Genomic DNA, 17,630 nt, shown 5'->3' with positions numbered 1-17,630 from the left:
CCCCGCGATGCATGGTGGGAAGCGTGTCTCTTCCCGCCTCTCCTCAGACTTTCGGGGCGGAGTCAGACCCGCGCGGGCGGCCGTTGGCCGGGCTGCGCGTTCCCGCGCCTGCCGAGGGGAGGGTGGCGCGCGCTGCCCCTTACCGGCCATCACGCGCTTTAATCTCAGGTTAGTCTGGTGCCAGTGGAACGGGCCAGTCCCGGCAGGACCACCCCACGGATGGGCCTCAGGCAGCCCCGCTTGGAGGCGGGCGAGAAGGTAAAACCTGCTCTGGGACCAGAGGGATGACAGCAGCCAGGGTCTCAATGGGTTTTCTAGCCAGGATTTGCACTTTCCTTCTCCCTACATTGCACTATTTAGCTGCCTCCCGTGCTAGGGGCTGTGCGCAGAAGAGCGGTGCTGAGTCCAGCTGGGTTGACTGGTTTTCTTAAAGCATCAACTCCCGGAGTCCTGGGATGACGTGAGACTCACAATTTGCCTTTTTTTAATTTAAAAAATAAAAGCATCCGGCCCTTCTGCAGGAGGAGGAAGAGAAGAGTTTGAAAATAGTCCCTCCTTAAAGCTAAAAGGTAAATAAATCCCCCACACTTATTTTTTTAAAACATTTGTGATTTTTAATCCAGTCTCACAGAAGTGGGGGGTCTGGTGCATGAATGGAGTTGGCAGTGCAGCATACACCAAGTAAAAGATCTTCCATCCCTTTAGCATCAGAGGGGTAGCCGTGTTAGGCTGTATCCACAAAAACAGTGAGGCATCCGCTGGCATCTGAAGAAGTGGGGTTTTTACCCACAAAAGCTTATGCCCAAATAAATTCATCCATTTAGTGTATATTCTAAATAGACAAGAGTGCCACAGGGTAGGAGAAGGGTTGTACAGATAGGAAACCGAGGCTCAAAGTGTTTTAGGGTATGTCTACACTACAAAATTAGGTCGATTTAATATAAGTTGATTTTTTTAGAAATCAATTTGATACCGTCAATTGTGCAGGTCCCTACGTAAGGCCATTACGTCGGCAGAGTGCATCCACAGTACCGAGACTAGTGTTGACTTTTGGAGATTCAGCCCTGCCTGGAATATCAGGCAAGCCTACCAAAGAACTAGAGAGGCAAACGGCAATTCCGGGTCAGAGCCTCAGACATCTCGCTTCTGTGATGAGCTGCATGCCAATCTAGGGGGTACCCCTACAACTACCCCACCCTTGTGCTTCCTTCCTCCCCTACCCCTCCCGGGCTACCTTGACAGTTATCCCCTCATTTGTGTGATGAATTAATAAAGAGTGCATGAATTTGAAACAATGACAAGTGGAGATGAAAGAGGAGGGCAGTTGGCTTACAGGAAAGGAGAGTGAACCAAGGGGGCAGGTTTTCATCAAGAAAAAACAAACAGAACTTTCACAGCATAGTCTGGCCAGTTATGAAACTAGTTTTCAAAGCTCTGATGCCCAGCACACCCTGCTGCGCTCTTCTAACCACCCTGGTGTCTGGCTGTGCTTAATCATTTAATCTTTTAGAATGGAGTTCTGATAGCACAGATTCATCCCCCCATACAGCGATCAGATCCAGTACCTCTGGTTCAGTCCACATTGGAGCTCTTTTGTGATTCTGGGACTCCATGGGCACCTGTGCTGATGAGCTCTGCATGGTCACCTGTGCTGATCAGCATGCCATGGTGGCCAAACAGGAAATGAAATTTGAAAGTTCACAGGACTTTTCCAGTCTACCTGGCCAGTGATTCTGAGTTAAGAGTGCTGTCCAGAGTGGTCAGTGGAGCACTCTGAGATAGCTCCCGGAGGCCAATACCATCTAATTGCATCCACATTACCCCAAATTCGACCCAGCAGGGTCGATTTCAGCGCTAATCCCCTCGTCAGGGAGGAGTATATAAATCAATTTTAAGAGTCCTTTAAGTCGACAAAAATGGCTTTGTCATGTGGACGGGTGCAGGGTTAAATCGATCTAACGCCGCTAAATTCGACCTAAACACATAGTGTAGACCAGGGCTAAGACTGATCCTACAAACTGCTCTGAATGGGCAGAGCCTAGTAGGGATCCATGCAGACACTGGGTTATGCTGAAAGGAAGCAGCTTGCAAGGTAGAGGCTTACATGACACGTCACACAGGGAGCCTCTGTTAGAGCAAGGAACTGAACATAGCTCTTCTTGTGCATTGCGAAATTTGACTAAGAATCACCAATTCATTTCACATAGGCCACATAACAAACACCAGACAGGAGTGACTTTCAGGGAACCGTGTTCCTGCCTTTAAAAACACTCCAAATATTGCACATTAGTAGGCCAACTGCAATAACACCATTAAAGCAGAGTGTACAAAGTGGGTTCAGAATGCTACTAAATCAGAATGGTAGCATTTTACATCTGCTCTGGGCAGCTCTGAAATACTGCAAGGTACAAGACAATGAAGAATCAGGCCAAGAGTGGTTGATCTAGTATTTTATAATAAGAGGAATTTAGATCTGAACCAAAGATGCAGGACCCCGTCAGGGTTGTTTTTTATTGTTGTTGGTGTTTTTTAATAGCCCTTTTCTTCATACCTTTCACCTTCCCTGCTACTTAGATACAGAACAGGTTTAGCCTACGTTTCTGTGTGTCAGGATATCAGGGTTCTAGTCACAGCTCTGATATGACTGGCTTGCTGCATGACATTGGTTAACTGGTTGCTCTGTCCCTCGTTTCCATTTGTAAAATAGGCAAGGGCCCTTACCTACCATATAGAGCTCTGAGAGGCTTAGTTCTTTGATGTGTGTAAAGTTCTTTGAGATCCATGTATAAAAGGTGACACGGAAGAGCAAAGTAGCACTACATAATGATATTACAGTGTTTTGTACATTTGAAGCACTATATAAATGCTAAATAGCAGCAGTGTGAAACAGACCATGGAGAGAGTCACTGCTGCACAGGCTCTGCAGCCCATTCTGTATTGTACTCAGTGCACTTAAAAATATATATTTTAGTATTTCCCTTTCTGTAAACAGTGACAAACGATCATGGTAAGCGTGCAGGACTTGAAACTCTGTCAGCATCTTTTAAGGTAACTATGGTGGAGCTTGAAATCTGCTAATGACTGAACGGGTGACACCAGCCTTGGAAGTTCAACAGAGACCCAAAATGAGAGACATGGCACAGAGCAGATGCAGTATTGCCAACCCCAAACATCCAAAAGTCATCACTCTGAGACTTCCCCCCCCCACACAATTAGAATGGTGTAAAAATCATGTTGTTTTTAATGACTTATTTTCATTTGCTTTCTGAGTCTTTAGGATGCATCTAAGTCACATTTTCAAGCTTTCCTCCACAATCAGGAGACCTTTCATTTTTTAAATGAAAGCTGAGATTCTCACATCATCACCTGACTCCAGGAGGTGGGGCTATAACAAAAACAGCAAATATCATGAGAGTTAGCAAAATGTTCTTCACCCGTCAACATTCCTGAGCTAGGAAGTGCCACTTTTTACTTATCATATTGCTCCCTAACCTCCAAATAAGTCTAGCAAAATCTAAAGGGGAAAGGGCACTGTTGTTTCTCTGTTAAATTACTTTGAAATAGTTTTTTTTGCCTCAGGTCAAATGTAGTATCAATTCAATATCTTATAGGGTTCCTCCATCAGGTGATTACATCCTCGATCTCACAAGCATCTGACCTCAATGATCTAACTCTTTATTATGGTCTTGTACTATGACCCTCTACTGCATGACCAAAATCAGGACTTTTTAAATAATATTACTTTTTTTAAAGAAGTATCTCACTGTATCAGATAATTCAGCATCTTGATTCTTGGTTGTCTAAACATATCTAGGAGAATTTTTCCCATGCCATTTTGCATTGGTTTAGTGCCCCCAGAGCTCCTCTTATCACTTCAGCTGGTTGCTGGTAGGACCCTTAAGAAACAAATAACATGCCCAGTTTCACCTTCTGTGGCCCTGATTCTGGAATCTGTTCCATTAATCTGGATTCCTATATCTATGCAAAATTCATTAGAGTTCCATACAAGTGCAGGAGTCGTCCTACACTGGTCTGATTGCAGGACTCAGGCCTTTATCATCGTTCACGGTAAGCCTCTTTTCAGATTGCCCAAGGTGGGACTTACAGTGCCTCTAAGAGAACGCTGTTGAATTAAAATGGGGAGCCAGTGATAGGTTGCAAAGGGGGTAATGTGGCATGTGTGGACACAAACTTCTCTCTCAATCACTTGAAATCCATGTTCCATAAAGTGGGAGCAAAGACAAAATAAGAGAAACAAAAGAGTGCAGTAGTGTCATAAGACAGTATTTCTAATGCTAATAACGTAAAATTAACCTGAGAGAAAGACCACAGAAGATCTGTGCATGGTAAAGGTAAATTGGGGGCTAAAAACACAGGACATCCTTCAGAATGAGGAGCATTCGAGAAGTATGCAAGTTGTGTTACAGAAGCATTTGAAGAGTATTTCAGCTGTCATCTCAAGCTCTACTGTGGGTAGGGTCAGTCTACAAAATGCCAGATATGTACAAGATGGAGACAAATGTGGGTGGGAAATGAATGACAAGAGGCAGCTTCCTTGAGAGGGTTAGGGCTGCTTGATGTCATATACATTGATATCAACTAAAAATCCAAAGTCAAATTAAAATGTAATCAAGCAATACACATGCAAAGCTGGGGAGGGAAAGAGGAAAGGGTATTTTAGGGGACAGTGAGATCATTTAATTTAGTGGCTCAGGATGATCTATAAGTACAGTTTTCTAGTTATAAGTGCTTGCTGCTTGGCATCTCCTCTGGCAGCTGTGATTCACTTTCATTGTGTTCTGCAGCTTAACCCTTTAGAAAGGATTTTTTTACATTTTATTAAATGGCACTTCAGCAGCCCTCCATTTCCAGCCTTAATAATGGATTTGTTCATCTCCCTGATGACCTTTCCCTCCTTCTTAGCAACAATTTAAATCCAAGAAGAAATCTGCAGTGCAGGAATCAGTTAATATTTACATCTGAAATGCTGCTTTACTATTTTATCAAATAAAATAGATGTAGTTTATAGTAATAATACTTAATACTTTGACCTAATGTAACACTTTCCTTGAGGGACTCTCTTAGTGCTTTACAATAAGTAATTAATTAAGCTTCAAAAGATCCCATGGCTTTAGATTTTCTTCTCCCCGTTTTACAGATGGGTAAACTGAGGCACAGAAGGGTTCTATGATTTATTGAAGGTCACACACTCAGCCAGTAGTGGAATCAGGAATAAAACTCATGAAGCTTGATACCCGAGCCCTAGCTCTAACCAGTAGACCCCAGGCCCTAGAAAATACAGTACTTTGCAAACCTGAAAAAAATCTTAAACATGGGCTGTTATTTTTTTATTAAAATCAACTGGTGTTCCATCCCTGCCCTGAATATTTTTTTATTTTATTAACCCTTTCTCTCCCCATAGTTATTGCAATCTCCAGAAAGACCACAGAAAAGGCAACATTATGTATGTACATTTCTCGTTTGCCATAGCTAACATATAACTATTCCTCTGTATTTTAACAATACATATTCTGCAAGAGTAAAGGGGTAATATTTGGAGCTCCTACCAATCCTTTGCAATTTTTAATCCTGCCTTTGAAGCATTATATTAGAACCACCACCCTTGTGCCCAAGGAGGAGTGGACAGGATCCAGAAGGTTCACTGGTGATCAATAGGGCTTGAACACAAAATGTTTGAGGGGCTTAGCTCTGTAGCACTTACAGCTCTTGGTAGCCTGCGGAAGAAGAGACCAGGAGGACTAACATCCAATTGTCCTGCATGCCATTGAGGACCATAACTACACAATCACCACTCTTTTATTGATAGCTTTGAACACTGCCTGAAGCAGAATTTCTCTCACCTGACTGGAGGATTTTCAAGCACAGCCTGCCACCTGCACCCCTCTAGTTGTTGCAGTGCATTCAATAAAGGACTTACGGTGCCCTTAAAATATGGTTTGTGTTTCCACTCTTGAACATTCTCTTGCAAGGCATGACACAAACACCTTCACCAGATCTGTTTGAATACCCTCTCAGAAGAGGATTGAGTCTCCTCTGAGTTACACTACTTGTGATACTCTGTCCCTCCAACAGGCTGCAGTTGTAAAGAGGTAAAAAAAACAACGCTGTTGGACCTAAACATGAAATCTAATTCTGTACAGGCTTGACTGGAAAAGGCAGAAAAGCTCAGCTCCTCAAAGGTTGATTTCTGTGGAAGTTAGAGGCATAAATACCTTTGAGGATCCAAGCCAAAGTGTCAATAGGACATCTCACAGCAGGTCAGTAAGTAAACCCCCAAAGCCAGATATGCTTTTCAGCTGCCACTTTTAGGTAGACTGGAAAAGGATGCTTTGCTTTCTGAGTTGCACTCCTCCACAGGTTATTCTAATCCAAGATGAGTCCATAACTCACCTCATGACTTTGGTCATGTCACTTGATTGACTTGTGCCTTGATTGATCCAACTGCAAAGCTAGGTAAGAGCAGGATCTTGCTTAAAAAAGGATGTTATATCCAAGAAGCGAAAGCCTAATGTAAGATGTAAGGAAGCTAACCTCTCTGAACATGAGTAAATAGGGCATTTCTTTAGAGGTTCTCAAAATGCTTTACCATTGAGAAGTATGATCAATTTGCAGTGGTCTTCTTGGTTTAGGATTTTACCTTTGAGTGCCCTGTTGTATTTCTCTTGCTGTAGCCTCCTCATGAACTTTGTTAAAAGGCCCAGGCAGAGTGAGGCACAGTAATCCAACCTGGAGGTGACCAATGCATAAATCACTGTGGCCAGATCAAAATCTGGGAGGAATGGATGGAGACTCCTTCCTAGCTGGCTGGAAGAAGAGCTCTGTACTATTCCATTGACTATACTGCTTTAAGTTCTAAGACCACATTCACTGCCCTTGATCCATATGTAAAGCTCTCATTGATTCAATGGGAGTTGTGCACACAGTGAAGTTAAAAATTCTGTCTTTGCTAAGTACAGCTTGGCAATACGTATTTGCATCATTACCTCTGTATGATAAAAGGATTAACAGCCAGTGGGAGGAGTTGCATTAAAAAGATGGTGTTGATTCACCTTCAAGGATCAATTTTCCTCCACCTTAAATTGCTGTTCAATAGCTAGGGACAATTCTAAGGTCACTCATTAGCCATTCCCAGCATGCAAGGTCAGTAAACATAGCTAGCAACTGAAAGCCAGGCTTATAGTAAGTTGTAGTTATTTTCTGCCAGAGGATAAAGTCAACTGTCCCATGAATGAATACCTCTGCAAGGCATCCAAACAAGGACATTAGTGTCCCAAAAAAGTGTTCACTTGCACTCAAGCCTTTGAAAAGGAGCTGGGCAACAGGTAGCCATTTGTGTAATAAGCATAGTATATACTGTGTTCTGTACCTATTAAATATGTGGACATTATATCAAATGAGGTCACTGAATGCTTGTGCGACTCCTATTGACATCAGGAGGAGTCCCATGTGTACATGCTAGTGCAGAGCTGGGCGCATGTTGTTGAACACAGATCATTTTAATTCACTCTGTGTCCTTCTAACGGTCTTTTTATTCCACAATCCAGAGCAGTTATTGCCTCAATCCGTCAGCCACTTTTGGGTGCTGTAATTTATTTCCAGTTGTCATTGTCTTTTACGTAGAGTTCCAGAGTTTACAATATGCCACCAGGATTGCCCTTAAAAGGCCTTTGATTTCTGAAAATAGCCATTGGCATTTTTCACAGAAGGTTTCTGCCCCTTTCAAACCAAGGTTAACTTCCTAGGAACAGGTCATCTTGAAACCCGTACCGAGATGTGTTGGTCCTGAGTTTTTGGTGGTGGTGTAGTGAGAACTATGCCAAACAGCCAGTCAGCAGTGTGACTCATTTCCCAAAGCCCAGTAGGAAAAACAACAGGTCAATTATATTCACAGTTCAAATACAGTGTTTTAAATGGATAAACAGATCTTTCTAATGAAGCAATAGCTCACTCTAACATGGCTGCCTCATGCACATTGTTTTGTGGAGAGTTAAGTTTTTTGATAAGGTAAAGTGAATTTAACTACTGGAAGGGATTCTAATGCTGGTGACAGGTGCTGGACTGTGGAGCTCTCTAGTTAGCCCCAGGACATATGCAGCTCAGGTAGTGGTGATGCCAACATCTCAGTACTGCTCCATGGACACCTCATCTCTGACCCGAAAAGATCATCAGTGGGAATAAACAGGCAGTACCGTCTCCACATGACCCATTTGATCCTTGATTCCTCGGCTATTAATCACAACCATGGTGATGGTGTCTGGGATTATAAACATGTCTAGGAAGAACTGCGGAGAAACCATCAACTCATTTCTCATAGGCCACTGAACTGCTAGCATACTACCAACCTGTCCTACAGGTTAAAGGCTCCATACCCTTGAATTATTAATCCCCTGTGAAGAAAGTTTGTGACAGTGTTTTAAGTCCATGTAATGATTAGTTAAGCACTAATTAGCTTGGTATATCAGGCAGGGAAGATGATGACAGAGAAGAATAACTGGCAAAATTGATCTTGCTGCTGTGAGGTCATCATCTTGGCTCACGCACTGAGCATGCTACCCTCTATTAAACTCCCTCCCATTGGCTTCCCTTCTTCCACTGCAGATGCAAACTTCTTGTCCTTCTCTTATTACTGTCAAAGCCCTTCACAATGTAGTACCTGTCTTATCTGCCCTGTTATCTTATTGTGAGGTTAACTCCTGCCCTTCACTCTGCCCATGATGCCAGCCTCCATCACCTGCCTCTCCACCTCTCCCACAAGCACCATCACGCTTTCTCCCCTTTCACATGAGAAAAATTCCCAGCAAAATCCATAGATCCACCACCTTACCCTCCTTCATGCACCCCTCAAAATGCACCTCTGCAATAAACAGAGAAAACTGCCACCTGATAACAGCTACGTAGATGGTGAGTTGTGATTACTGCTCCTGACTGGCCAAGAATTCCTATTATTTTTTATCATCCCATCTCCTTCACTCACTCTGGTCTGTTTGTTTGTCTCATCCATCTGCTATGCCTAATCTTTTAGTGGGTGGGCTCTTTGGGGCAGGGACTGTCACTTTATATGTTTGTACAGCACCTAGCACAATGGGGCTATGACCTAGTTGTTCTTTAGAGGCTAGCATAATATAACCATTAAATAATAACAATCTGGTCAAAAAGAGTGGGAGAGGTCCAGTGACATCAGCATAATGCAGGGAAGGGGAGACGTTGATGTTCATTACCTTGAGTTTTGCTGCAATATCCATCATTAGCATCACACTTTCTGCACTTTTCACCTATGCTATTGCTGGTTGGTGTGTATAGGCTGTGAAGATACATGAGCAGACATCACCAACGCCTTTGTCAGCTGGTCGGCAAAGAGCGCACAGAGTAATAGTTCCTGCTTTGGCAGGCTAAAGAGCATAGGATCATTTTGGTGCAATAATATGAGTTGAGACCATAAATCCCTGTCCAATAAGACTGAGAATATAGTTTTAGATACATCTCTTCCTGCTACACCCCTTCTTTAGTATATTAGGGCCTTTAATGCTGAGAGTTCATCTCCTAATTCAGGTAGCCTTTTTCTTTGTTTGAGAGCAACACACTAACTGCACAATCCAGCAGTATTATGACAGTCGTATTTTAAACTGCAAATAGAATACAGCACAAGGTTGTTGCAGTTCTTGAATAATGAACCATTTATTAAAAGGGAGTTTAGGCCTGAAATTTAAACATTTTAAATATAAAAAATGGAAAGTTTTTGCAAAACCTACTACTAGTGGTAGAAATATTTTCATGATTATTAATATTATGGAAAATTTCAATGAAAACGGGTTTGTTTCCCTTTGGTTGTTGGTTTGTGTTTGTGTTTTTTGTCTGGATATAAATATTCCCTATCAGATTTCCTCCAACCTATGTCCTCCAGTTTTGTGTCAAGCTGGTGCTTGAGAGAGGGAAACTGACCTGTCCATTTTCATGTTCCCAGCCCAGTGAAATGCAGAAACTAAACAAGGAAATTGATAAGAATTACAAAAAAAGAGGAGGAGGGGAATAAAAACAAACAAACAAAAAACACCCCAACCACTAGCTTTTATGAGCCACAAGAGTAAGGAAATATCTGTTTTAAAAATATGTAATGTTGACAGTGTCCCTTTAAGATAGATCCTGGATTTTTTGTTGTTATTTTTAAAAAAGCAGCATAATAGTCATCCTCAGAGTTTTTTACATAAGGAAATTGTTCTTGCAAGGTACTGTCTAGGTTTCCTGTACTTGATATCTAGATTGTTTATATATCCAGATGTTTTGTCATTTGTAGAGACATGTAAAGAAATAAGTGATTTTATCTATTTAAAATATGAATACGCACTTTGTTCTTTCATTTATTATTAGCAAAACCATATTTTAGCACTTAGAAGCTGCAGCTTCTCTGAAACATGATCATTTTCTTTTGCAGCTTATATGGATAAAACTGTGCCTACTAAACAATGGCATCTTATAGTAAAAAATCCATGGCAAATGTGCAGCTGCTTAATGACAGTGACTGCTAATAAGAGCAGTGTTCTCAACGAAAATATACGGTAATTCATTTGTACAGTTCCATTCACAAGCATTGTAATGGCGTCACAAAATTAAAACAAATGGAAAGCACAGCAGATTTTGTAAAGAGAGGGGACACTTTAGTTTTGAGTCTTAAAATGATGATCATGTCCAGGCGTACCACTCGAGTAGGGGCGGGCAACTTTAACCATGATTCCAAGGGCTACTCAGACAGCCCAAAACTGTAGTTTTTTTGCTGATAATAACTTAGAAATTAACTGACAGGAGCACTGTATCTAATTCCTCTATAAGGAAAGGAAAATATATACAAACACCAATTAATGCCATATTTTAAATTCATATGTAAATTTAGAACAATCAGGAGATAATATAGCAAGATATTCCTAAGCCTTGAGATACCAGTTTTGGATCATTACTACAGATATCAGAAACCTAAGTTTGATACTTTGTATATTATCTTTAGTAGAAATAAATAAAATCTGCTTACTTTCTCTAACAGACACTCTATTACTGCCATTATATACTCTATTTTAATCAACTGTTTTTCATTCCACTAAAAACATTTTTATTTAATTTTAACATAATTCTATGATTCTAAGGTTTTTTCCTCTTTTATTAAGAATGGAAATTTATTAATTATTTTGGCATGTATGTTTACCAATCACAGTCATATATGTGACTCACATTTGATTCCATCATTACTATTATTATCAGACTTGGAACCATATTTATTTTTGTATGAATTTTAAGTTATTTTACAGATATAACTACATCTACAATTTGAAAATAAGCAACCACCTGCACAGTGTCTAAAGTTATGTGTTTACTAGCTATTTTTTTTAAACTGGTACTGCTAAGGTGATTACAAGCTAAATTTACATTTTAGAAGGATACTGTTATTTGATTGTACCATTTTAAATAATGAACAACAAAGCACAATATGGTAATAAAAGTAATAATAATTACTCCATCCAGGACAGGTTAGGCATTTTAGAACTGGCTATTCAAATAATTAAATTTAAACATAATATAGAAATAAAATTATGAAATGCACACACCAGTCAGAAAAATAACAGTACTGTAATCCTTAATGAACTTTGAAAGAATACTGTTACAGAGAATAAATTGCATTGTGCATTTTGACAGGTAGTACCAAGTAACAACAGTGTGTGTGTGTGTGTAGAGTGTCAGAGAGACTCTGTATGTGAAAGAGAGTGGAGGGATGTGTGAAGAAGATTGTGTACGTGTCTGAGTATGTCAGTGCACTGTCTCTTTAAGCTGAGTTCTCAGGTGTCTGAAGGCTTGTTCAATATAGCAGCCCCTCCAACACCCACTCATGAGCCCCAGGCAGCAACCAGCACAGATAGGCTCCCTGTATCCCCACTCCAGCGGAGACTGGGTACGGGGAGGGGAACACCAACGCTACACAGCAGATCAGGAGGCAGTCTCCTGGTCAGAGCAGTTTAGCCAGCAGCGGGGGAGGGGAGAGCTGCTGCAGACGGGGCGGAGGGGAGGAGCAGCATCTTCCCTCCTACTGCAAACTTCACCCAAATGTGTACGAAATTCAGGGGGAGGATGGGGCAGGTGCTCCCTCCCTCTGCCCTCCCTAAATGGCTCTCCTGATCATGTCTGACGAGAGAGGAAAAAGACCCCCACCAGATGGGTGCTCTATTTTTCTCTCTCTGCAAAAAATCGTAACTAGTTCACTCTCCCCTCCCTCTAAGACGCGTCCAACGGAAGTACAAGAACATCGTGCATTTGAGGAAGAACCATTTGCGCACACACAGGGTGCATAAACACAATTTGTTGCACAAGCATAAAAGGACACAGGCCAGCTGTACCACAAAAGGCATTTCGTCGCCTGTTTTGTACTAATATGAAGGCCCAAGTAGATCTTGACGGTCCTAACCTGCTGTACAGAACAGGATGGGGTGGGATACACCTCGGCAGTCACCCATCATTCCCTTCTGACAGCAAAGCCAACTTAGTGAGCAGTACAACGTCCAGAACTGTGCCTGCCACTTTAAGCAGCAACTGTGACATCTGACTACAACTCTCAGCAAAAACCACAAGGAGTCTGGTAGCACCTTATACCCAAATAAATCTGTTAGGCTTTAAGGTGCCACCCGACTCCTTGTTGTTCTTGTGGATACAGACTAACACAGCTACCCCCTGATACTTAACTCCCAGCAAGTATCCTGCTCTGCTGCTAGTGCCACCCCCTAAGCTCCAGGCTCAGCAACGCGTGACGTCAGGGAGGACACAGGCGCTTCCCATTGGCAGAAAGGCCAGCCTGAACCACGCCTGCTAAGTTCGGTCATGTCCAGTCAGATGAGAGGAGTTTGTCTCCATGTGGAAACCATGTGGCTCCTATTGGGAGGAGGAGCCTATGATCAACTGATGAGGGGAGCTGGCTGTGTGATGCAGGTAGGGAGATAGAGTGCACTTGGGGTGGCAGCAGCAGGATGGATTGTGGCCTCAAAATAAACTTTGGGAAAGGGGTAGGACAGGAGAGGACACAGTCAAGTAGCGGAGGCCCAATGTTTATGTCTTTTTAAAAAATAATAAACCCTCCAGCTTAGAAAAAATATATACACATATGTTTCAGTGACCCCTGACTTGGGTGTAGATGAAAACATTTCCCTGGGAGCCTTGCAACCCCAAACATTTGCTGCACTGGGCTAGTGCATCAGGAAGAAGCAGTGAAACTGGCCAGCCTCATTTAATGTCCAACCTGAGCAAACAGAGCAAAGAGTGAACAAACCACGGGAAAAAACAATTCACTCTCTTTTCATCATCTGAGGCATTATTGACACACAAAGGGTAGTTGCTTTGGGTTTTCTTAAATCCTATGTACTGATTGCAGTTGTAAATACAGAGGGGATTTTTGTGTGTATTTTTAAAAAATACTAATTCAACAATGCCCCCTTTTAAAAGAATGGCTCCTGTTTTAAAAAAGTATTTTTTGAAAACTGTTAGCCACATATTAGGATGTTAAGCAAGCCATTTCCCCATAGCATGCAGAATACATTTAACTCTTTAATGCAGGCTTTATCTGCAGATACCTTCTCCTCCCTCCAAAGAGGTATTAGGGATGGAGGTGGGATTTTCTGACCGCAGTTTAACATTTAATATTTCAAAATGCATAATACTAGATAATTCATACAGCCCTTCAGGAGATGCACCAGATCTCTCAGCAGACAGGAGCTGTAGCAATATTTTGCATGGTATCATGCCAGAGAGAGAGACAGAGACCAGAGAAGGAATATCATCAGAGGGGAATTCTGTCACTTCAATTGTATCTCAAGTCCATATTTCTGGAGCCTAGCTGTACAAATGTATCGATCCTTCTTCAGTCTGTGTCTCTCCCATTATGCTTTGACAGTCATAACAAAATGAAGAAAGAGGAATAATTAAAACAGGGTAAAAAATAAGTGCCTGGGTGGATATTTAGTGTGTGTTGTAGAGAACTGCATGCAATTTGCCCTGATTCAGAGACTGGGAAGCAGGTCTGATCCAGTTATTCTAGTTACTTGCACTACCACCTGCGCTAATGAAATGAGGTGACCAATAAAGTGATTAACCTCGCTCTAGCCAAGTCCTTTATAGCGACATCCACCTCGCACGTTTTTCTGCTGGCAACCTGGCTAGTTTTGCTGCTTGCCTACGTGACTGTCCCCATGCGTAGGGGAGAGAGAAAGGAAAACAAGGACGTGTCCCTCAGTTAACTACACTATCCTTCCCCGCTTTGGTGACTCCCCTAAACTGGGAAAACGGCTCTGGATCAATATATGACCCCTTGTTTTGGGAGACGAAACTGCTTTTGTTGCACTTCCCCTCCCCCCGTAAGAACTACTTCCATTGATGCCAAGGCATTAGCTAACATTGATTCCATTGATTGATTCCAGCATCAAGCTTCCATTGATTCCAAGGTATTAGCCCTCTTCTTAAAAAGCCCTATCACACCATCCTTTCAGGAAACAATTCTCTATTTACACACACAGTTCCCCCACTCCACTATAAAAGAGACTGCGATCAACAAAGGCTTGGCTGATTTAATTGCGATTGAAACATGAAAAGATCATTGGGGGGGGGGATGACACTTTATCTAAGGATCATTTCCCCAAACCAAACAATCCCCCCCCCCCCTTAAATACAGATCAACAACTTAAATCGGAAGGGAACTAAGGTTTGGATTAGGTTTTTTTTTAATTTTATTGCGGAGGCTGACACGGTGCATCTGATCATTTATTTTCTTCCTTCGCTGACCTTCAGTGTTGTGAGGCTAGATTAAACACCAGCCAGGCTATTTATTTCCTGCTGTTATTGTCTATTAGTTGTGCTCAGAGACGTTGCAAACGTGTGAATCGTTCTGGATTATTTATTTTTTGCTGACGAGTACTACCCAAGGTGGTGGCAGTGGAAATCCCTTACTACATATAATTATTCCCCCCCATTAATTTGTTATTCGGATCAGACTGCTTTTAAAAAATCTGGAAAAGGAAAATAAAAACGTTCGCTTAGCTTTAGGGGAGAGTTGAAATATGCACAAGATATTTAATTAAGCTCTCGAACTGTTTATAATTTGGCTCCCTGCTTGATCATAAAGTTTGCTTCAAACTGGACCCCCCTGTTCAAAGACTAGTTTAGTTCATTTTTTATGCATTTTACACTTGTCTTTGTATTTATCGGACTATGGTTGGGATGAAAACATGCTTCTCTCGATATAGATACACATAATATTGTGGGCCAGTGTTCCTGAGTCTCTTAAAAAACTAAAAAAAACGAACAACCAAATCAACTTTAGCTTAAGCACATAATTTTAAATGAAGAAATTCGGTGCATTTTTAAATGGTTGGCCCCCAGCCCCTCTCCGAATATCACTGTCTGGTTGTCATGAAACTAACAGTTTGGCCTCATCTGGCAATCAGAACCCAAGTAGCTCGCTCTCTTTGTTACATCTTCATACGCATTTTCTGTTGTCATCAAACATTCCTGCCTTTTTCCTCTTTAAGGAAAAACAGAAGGGGGGAGGGAACCAAACCAAAAACTTACTTTTATTCTCCTTCTCGATTTTCTCCAAGTAGCTGGCTGCTTCTAGCAAGATCTGCACATTCTGCAGGAAAGTGTTGATCTTTTCCATGGAGTCCCCACTACTGCTGAAAATGTCACTGAATGGGCACCTGGACATATCTGCTGCTGGCATTTCTTGCTGCTGACCTAAAGAAGGATCCAAAACATCACCCTCACATTTCAGTTCTTTCCTCGGCCGGCCACGTTTCCCCATTGCTTTTGGAAATTCAAACTTTAAAATTTAAAGCTCTTTCCTCTACTTCTCTTGTTCCTCTGCCCTTGTTGCAGTTTATGTGTGTCTGTGCGTGCGAGAGAGAGAGATTGAATGAATCAAGGGACCTCCTGACTTTGAGACTCCGCTGTGGTCCTAGTGCTAGTTGAGTTCTAAACAATAAAGGGGAATGGAAAGGGTGACTTGGTTTTATTTTAATTTAAACTGCTCTTCACTCGCCATTTAAGTTTATGGAAATTTTGCCTGGGCAGATAGTAAATACATCATCAGGCCCTGTAAATTCAGGCTAGACTACACAATGTTAATCCTGCTTCCAATCAAAACAGCTATTTTTTGAGTGGGGTGGGAGATGTTTGGATGGGGTGAATTTAGGTTATCTTGTAGTTTGACTATTGAAGACTAAAGCTGCTGCCTCATCCTTTTTCTCAGTCCTACATATTCTGGGTTCACTTTTCAACTGCAAAGTTGTTTGTTCTGCCAACTGATAACGTTTCACTATATAAATCCCTGAGGTTTTCAGCTACCATCTCATACAATTATAATAAAGAGAGGAAATATTTTCCCTACTGGGCCAGCTATATACAGCATTTTATATACTCTGATGAAACCTACAAAAACCAGACCCTCCCAGTTGCTTCTGCTCTTTGTATGGATACTAAAGGTTACTGCCTTTGTCTTGGCTTTTGGGGCAGGGATTGACTCTTACTATGTCTTTATACAGTGGTCAGCACAGTGGTACTCTGGTCTCAGCTGGCACCTCCAGTGTCCTGTTACTGTACTACATACCAACTGTGTATTTTCCATCCCAGAGCTGCCCGCACTCAAATGGTGTTTGTATGGTGGCTGGCACAATACAGCCCCAATCCATCAGTGACTTCTTTGTGCTATCACAATAAAACTAAAGATTAATTATGATTTATGGTGTGAGGAGCATGTTATAATAATTTATAGTGAGAAGAATGTTAGAATAGTGGGAGAAGCATGTTAGGGTGTGCTTTATAAACAAAAGGATTCTTAGCTTTCGAACAATGTTTCCACACGTGCCCTCTCCATTGTACTATTTTTAATCTTGAAGCAACCTGAAAAAATTGTTTGTGAAACTGATTGAAGTATAGAACAGATAGGCAGTGTGCAGGTGGCACTTCTGTTCTTTCTTCCATTGATACCTCTGCTAACACAGCTTGGTTCTGGGCAGTAACACACCTGCTGTTCCAGACTTGGGATCCACTGATTAGATGCTACTTTTATTCTCACTCTGTTTTATGTTAGGTTTTATAGACAAACATCACCTAGAGACTAAACTGAGACCACACTTGTTAAGTGGGGGGAAAGGGTTGTACAGAAGCACACTAGAACAGCTTGGCCTACATTTGCAAAGTGATTAGTGATCTTGGGTGCCTCCATTTTTGGGTGTCCAATTTAAGACCTGCTTTTTAGATGCTCAGCAGCCAAGATCAGACTCAACCCCTCTCAAGACACAATCATTCAAACACTTACGCACCCAGCGACAATACTGACAGCTGTAGAGCTATCCAGTTAACTGAAACCTGCACCCTGATAATTTAGGCTCTGATTAGGCAAGGTACTTATGTATATGCCTAACTTTACACATGCCAGAAGTTCCATTGAAGTAATGTGCTTAAAGTTGGGCATATGTTTAAAGTACCTTGCTGAGAGACTAAGGGAGTTAGTTTTTAAAAGATTTGCTATTACTACATAGTAATGGTTATGTAGAACACTACAGTGTCATTGAAGGGTCATACACAAGTGG

General features: G+C 41.7%; 1 protein-coding gene and 1 long non-coding RNA gene across 3 annotated transcripts in view; one reads left to right on the top strand and one right to left on the bottom strand.

Moving 5' to 3' along the window:
- Positions 1-16,179, bottom strand: part of MXI1 (MAX interactor 1, dimerization protein) — an 85,024-nt gene extending 68,845 nt beyond the window's left edge. The window contains exon 1 of the mRNA XM_030568113.1: positions 15,610-16,179. Coding sequence (XP_030423973.1) covers positions 15,610-15,841 — 232 coding nt within the window. The 5' untranslated portion in view covers positions 15,842-16,179. The remainder of the gene's footprint in view (positions 1-15,609) is intronic.
- LOC115654209 lies at positions 65-15,730 on the top strand. 2 transcript variants are annotated; one of them, XR_004001132.1, is made up of 4 exons: positions 65-258; positions 504-569; positions 10,451-10,574; positions 15,642-15,730. It is a non-coding gene; the product is annotated as an uncharacterized LOC115654209 (long non-coding RNA). The 2 variants fall into 2 exon arrangements; XR_004001131.1 differs by lacking the exon at positions 504-569.
- Positions 16,180-17,630: the final 1,451 nt, after the last annotated feature.

This window comes from Gopherus evgoodei, chromosome 7 (assembly GCF_007399415.2).
Source record: "Gopherus evgoodei ecotype Sinaloan lineage chromosome 7, rGopEvg1_v1.p, whole genome shotgun sequence".
NCBI lineage: Eukaryota > Metazoa > Chordata > Testudines > Testudinidae > Gopherus > Gopherus evgoodei.
This window is presented reverse-complemented; position numbering and strand designations above follow the sequence as displayed.